Here is a 5,558-nt window from a genome sequence, read left to right as displayed (position 1 = left end):
ACTGCACCCTGACTGGCTCGTCTCCTCCCCACAGCCCTTCTGCAAGGGATGTCCAGGAGAATGGCAATTTTTTGCTCTGTATATTTTACCACAGGTTTTTATGGGTTTTTTTAAGTTCAACATATGATCTTGGTTTATAGGAAAAGTCATACAAGGTATTCTTTGTACAACTGGGGAAGTTTGAATGTGATTTGTGTATTACATGCTATGGCATTATTATTCCATTTTTAACTCTTACAATGGCCATCTGGTTCTATCTGAGCTGCCCTGTGCTTACAGGATGCAAGCTGATGCCTCCAGTCTCAGCAGAGTGACGCATGCGCTCTCCTGTCCATTTGAGAATGTCCGTAATGGAAGGTTGAAGGAAATGAAATGAGTCGTTCCACAGAACATACGATGAAAAGCCTCACACTCGTCATTGAGTGGGGTAGAGGATAATGCTTTCCACTTGCAAATACCATTGTAAATACATATTATCTAAAGGGTCTACTTAGTTTATTCTGAATTACCACTTTAATAAATATAACTACTAAATACAAGGGGCTTTAAAAAGTTTGTGGAAAAATTCCATTATCTTTTAACTCCATTTTTCCATGAACTTCTTGGAGCCCCTCGTGTGAGTGTATTTATATATTGATACTTAGAGATTTCTCTAATTTTATTCTTTGAAAAGCAAGGTTATAGAAACTAATTTTAAGAAACTAAGGAATTAATGCCTCCTCTTTTCCTAATTTTAGGCCCAGGAAAAAGGAAGATTAAACTATGCGAAGGTACGTAGATTTTACACATACTATATTCTTGGATTCATTTTGGTGTGGTGGTTGGTTTTTGTTTTATATTGCAAAGGTCATAAAAGAAATCATCGTGTTCAGAGCTGGAGGATATTTCCTGTCAAACAAAGAGCGTTAGCAGGGAAAGCAGTCGTGAGTGGATTTGCCGAGTGCTCATCTTATACCAGACAGTACATCAAGTGTGGGGATGCAAGAGTAACCAAGATAACAATATACATGTGATAGACTAGTGAGGATGGTAAATGGTACGATGAGAAAAAAACAGGGTAAAATCACTAATCGTTGTTGGAAACTTGCATACATGGCCTCCTGATAGAAAATAGCTCCTAGGTTGGTCAGATAATAACTGATGATTTGAAAGAATAGGATTAATTTTCTCTCAGTTCTGGGGACCAGAAGTCTAAATGTAGGTGGTGGTAGGGTTGATTCCTACTGGAGTTTCTTTTCTTTTTTTAAATTTCTTTTTTTTTTTTATTAAATTATTTTATTGGGGGACTCTTACAAATCTTATCATAATCTATCATTCAATTGTATTAAGCACACTTGTACGTATGTTGCCATCAACATTTCCAAAACATTTTCTTTCTACTTGAGCCCTTGGTATCAGCGCCTCTTTTTTCCCTTCCCTCCCCCATGCTCCCACCTTCATGAATCCTTCATCAATGATATATTATTTTTGTTATTTTGTATCTTATACTGCCCATTGTCTCCCTTAATCCACATTTCTGTTATTTGTCCCTCTGGGGGGAGTGTTGGGCTATATATCCAACCTTCCGATGGGTTCTCCCTTTCTCTCCCTTCCCCCCCCACTCCCCCTCCATCCCTCCATCCCTCCATCCCTCCAGCCTTATGATATCACTACTCCCACTACTGTTCCTTAGGAACTTATCTGTCCTGATTCCATATGTCAAGAGCTCTTATCTGAACCAATGTGTGTACTCCGGTCTAGCCAGATTTGTAAGGTAGACCTGGCTCATGGTAGTGGGGAGAGGAGGCATTCAGGAACTAGGGAATGATGTTGTTTCATTGGCCTACTGGAGAATCTGAAGGAGAACCTGCTCTACATCTTTCTCCTAATTCCTGCTGGTTGACATTCCTTGACTTGTAGATGCATTGCTCCAATCTCTAGCTTCACGTGGCATTCTTCCCAGCCTTCTTTGTCTCTGTTTTCTTATAATGGGACCACTTAGAATGGATTTAAATGGTGCCTTTATAAATTAGTGGACTACAGCTTGCCCTAATCCAGGCTGACCGTAAACTGCCATAGTCTCACATAAATAATGCACAAACTATACAGTCTGTTTGGTGTTTTTGCAAACCACATAGCCCTGTCTGCATTTAAGTTTCCTATGTGTGATGTATACATCATGTCCATGTGTGCACGGACGTGGGGCATCAAACCCTGTGTGGAAAGGGTCAGTCTCCATGACGCTGAGACCAGAAGAACTAGGTGACTCCTGACTATCACAGCCCCTGCTCTGAAAGGAATCATAGTAAAAGGCCCTGGAGAGAGGAGAAGAAAAATATAGAACAGAATTCAAAATCATAACACAGACCAGGCTTACTGGTCAGAGACTAATGGAACCCCTGAGACTATGCCCCTTGGTCACTCTCCTGGTCTGGAAGTGAACTCACCCCTAAGGTTCAGATTTTCTGCCAAACAATCAACAGGGCTATACAGGAAACAGTAGCACGAGGGAGATACATACACTTTAGAATCATCAACCATTTGAGATCAAAAGGGCAGCATTTACCCAAGGACAGAGTTCAGAAGGATTAGGAAAAAAGGAGTGGAACTAGGAAGTGTAAAGAGGAAGTAAGACACAAGATACTTTGTTGTGGGGATTGCAATCAATGACATGAAACAAAATGTGTATGACTTGATGAATGGAAAACTAATATGTGCTATAAACCTTCAGCCAATTGACAGTAATTTTTTTAATCGTTTTATTAGGGGCTCATACAACTCTTATCACATTCCATACATACATCAATTGTGTAAAGCACATTTGTACATTCATTGCCCTCATCATTCTCAAAACATTTGCTCTCCACTTAAGCCCCTGGCATCAGGTCCTCATTTTTCCCCTCCCTCCCCGCTCCCCCCTCCCTCATGAGCCCTTGATAATTTATAAATCATTATTTTGTCATATCTTGCCCTGTCCGACGTCTCCCTTCACCCACTTTTCGGTTGTCCGTCCCCCAGGGAGGAGGTCACATGTAGATCCTTGTCATCTTTCCAACCCACTCTCCCTCTACCCTCCCAGTATCGCCACTCACACCACTGGTCCTGTAGGGATCATCCGCCTGGATTCCCTGTGTTTCCAGTTCCTATCTGTACCAGTGTACATCCTCTGGTCTAGCCAGACTTGCCAGGTAGAATTCGGATCATGATAGTGGGGTGCGGAGGAAGCATTTAGGAACTAGAGGAAAGTTGTATTTTTCATTTTTGACAATATTTTTTTTAATTTGTGGAAATATTTTATTAAAATAGATTTTTTTCCTATTTTTAAAGTTCCATGAACTTTTTGAAGCCCCTTCCTAGTTATGGACATGTTGTTTTCCCAAACATAAACTAATTAATTGCATATGCAAAGACCCTATTTATAAATATGGGTAATTGTGAGGTCCCGGGTGTCATGAATTATTTACGCACATTATTCAAGTCAGTACACCTGGGAAACACCGTGCACTGCGGACTCAAAAGGTGATCATTCACTCACCACCTATGGAGCTTTTGGAAAATCTACACACTTAGATTACCAATGTATTCCATCCTCTGACACCAAACTCAAACCCCCCTGGTTGGGGAGCAGGCCAGAGGGCAGGCTGGAGTCATTTGAGAAAGTCTCTGAAGGTAATCCTGAATTCAGATTTCAGGACACACCTGGGTCACAACCTCTTTTTTTCCCTCAAGGGTAAATGGAATGTTTTAGCAGGTGTCTACCAAAAGAACAGACAAATCTGTCTTAGAAGAAGTATAGCAAGAATATTCCTGAGAAGCAAGGATGGTAAAGCTTCGCCTCACACACTTTGGCCATGTTATCAGGACAGACCAGTCCCTAGTAAAGGATGGCATGCTTGGTAAATTAGATAGCAAAAATGTGGTGGGATTCCCGTAACACAATGGACTGACACAGTGAAGAAACGGGCTCACACATAACAGTTGTGATGGTGGCACAGGGCCAGGCAGTACTTCTGCTGTACACAGAGTCGCTGTAAGTCAGACGACTTGACTGTACCTTACAACAGCAGCTAAAGTAGCCTTCTCCTTTATTCTCTTTTCTTGATAACATTTATCACCATGGTGGCCAGGCTCAGGGTTACATCGCCTGCACCCAGCACAGGCTACACCTGAGAGGGTTATGAGGATTGCCTAAGTATTCTGTTAAAGGAAAGTGTAAGAAGCTGTGGAAGTCTGGAATCAAGAAACACAGACTGAGAATAACTACCGTTAGATCAATGGTTCTCAACCTTCCCTAATGCCTTGACTCTTTAATACAGTTCCTCATGTTGTGGTGACCCCCCAACCATAAAATTATTTTCATTGCTACTGTCATTTTGCTACTTTTATGAAACAGGTGACTTCTGTGAAAGGGTTTTTTGACCCCCAAAGGTGTCAGGACCCACAGGTTGAGAACCGCTGTGTTAGATTATATGAGTTCTATAATCCAGCTCACTTGCCTACCGAAGTGTCCAGTGATAAGAGTTATAATGCCCGACCACCCTTCACTTCCCTTGAAGATGTGCTAATATCCGGTCATTTAAGGGCAAAACCTGATCCAAATAATTAACCTAGACCCTGTCATTCGTACACAGACTCACTGTTGTTAGTTGATGTCAGGGCACTTAGATTTCCAGGCAACATGAGAAAGATGGATTCTTTTCCACCAGGTAGTGAGTAGTTCGATGTCTGCAGAGTGCGGCTGACAGTATTGTCTGGCATGTTTGATGCAATGTATTATGAGCAACATGTCACTTAAGGAACCCTGGTGGTACAATGGTTAGCTCAGCTGACAACTAAAAGGTCCGCGGTTCGAACCCACCAGCCGATCCGTAGGAGACAAGACCTGTAGGAGATTGCACCTGTAAGATTTCAAAGTAGGAAACGTGGAGCAGGTCTGGTGTCTAAAGCCCTATAAAATGACTGTTAGTTAGCGTCGACTTGACGGCACGCAACAAGAACAATAGTTAGTCCACGTCACGACCTCCGGTCAGATTGAGCTCGGCTGCGAGCAGCGTCACTGATGGGGTGGTCTGGAAAAGCTGCAAAGCCATTCCTGAAGGCTGTCGTGAAATTTATGTCGCTGAAAATGTCTGTATTTTCCGTTGATGGGTATTGACTCAAAAGCCAAATTTTAGCCGAGGGGAAAATATGTCCTGAAGCACAGACACTTACCTTGGTTGCTTGTTGTGTGGCTTTCGGTGCCGTGTCCCAAATTCTGTTAGCCACAGACTAGCGAGAGGGTGAAGGAGAAGGTGGACAGGGGATCGTTTCAAAATCAAGTCTCAGTTGGAGTTCAGAACTGTCAGTCACATCCAGCAAAACAGTGGAGTGTATGCAGACACTCCGAGAAGAAATGGAATTTGTTTTTCATTGAGTTCCTGTTGCGCCGGAGCCTGGATGTGAATGCTCTACACTGGTCCCTTTCAGCCAGCGAGATCAAAGCTCTTGACGACTGTGAAGTCATTCCATTGCTCCTGCTTAATGGGCACACTCGACCCACTGCTGAAACTCAGCCACCTGGGGGCAGGCGGGGCTGAAGA

General features: G+C 42.7%; 1 protein-coding gene across 1 annotated transcript in view; it reads left to right on the top strand.

Moving 5' to 3' along the window:
* PDSS2 (decaprenyl diphosphate synthase subunit 2) overlaps window positions 1-5,558 on the top strand; it is a 314,695-nt gene that overhangs the window by 274,904 nt on the left and 34,233 nt on the right. The window contains exon 7 of the mRNA XM_004696235.2: window positions 738-770. Coding sequence (XP_004696292.1) covers window positions 738-770 — 33 coding nt within the window. The remainder of the gene's footprint in view (window positions 1-737; window positions 771-5,558) is intronic.

This window comes from Echinops telfairi, unplaced genomic scaffold (genome assembly GCF_000313985.2).
Source record: "Echinops telfairi isolate 266 unplaced genomic scaffold, ASM31398v2 ScPeMD7_3533;HRSCAF=4204_0, whole genome shotgun sequence".
In the NCBI taxonomy this organism is placed as follows: Eukaryota; Metazoa; Chordata; class Mammalia; order Afrosoricida; family Tenrecidae; genus Echinops; species Echinops telfairi.
This window is presented reverse-complemented; position numbering and strand designations above follow the sequence as displayed.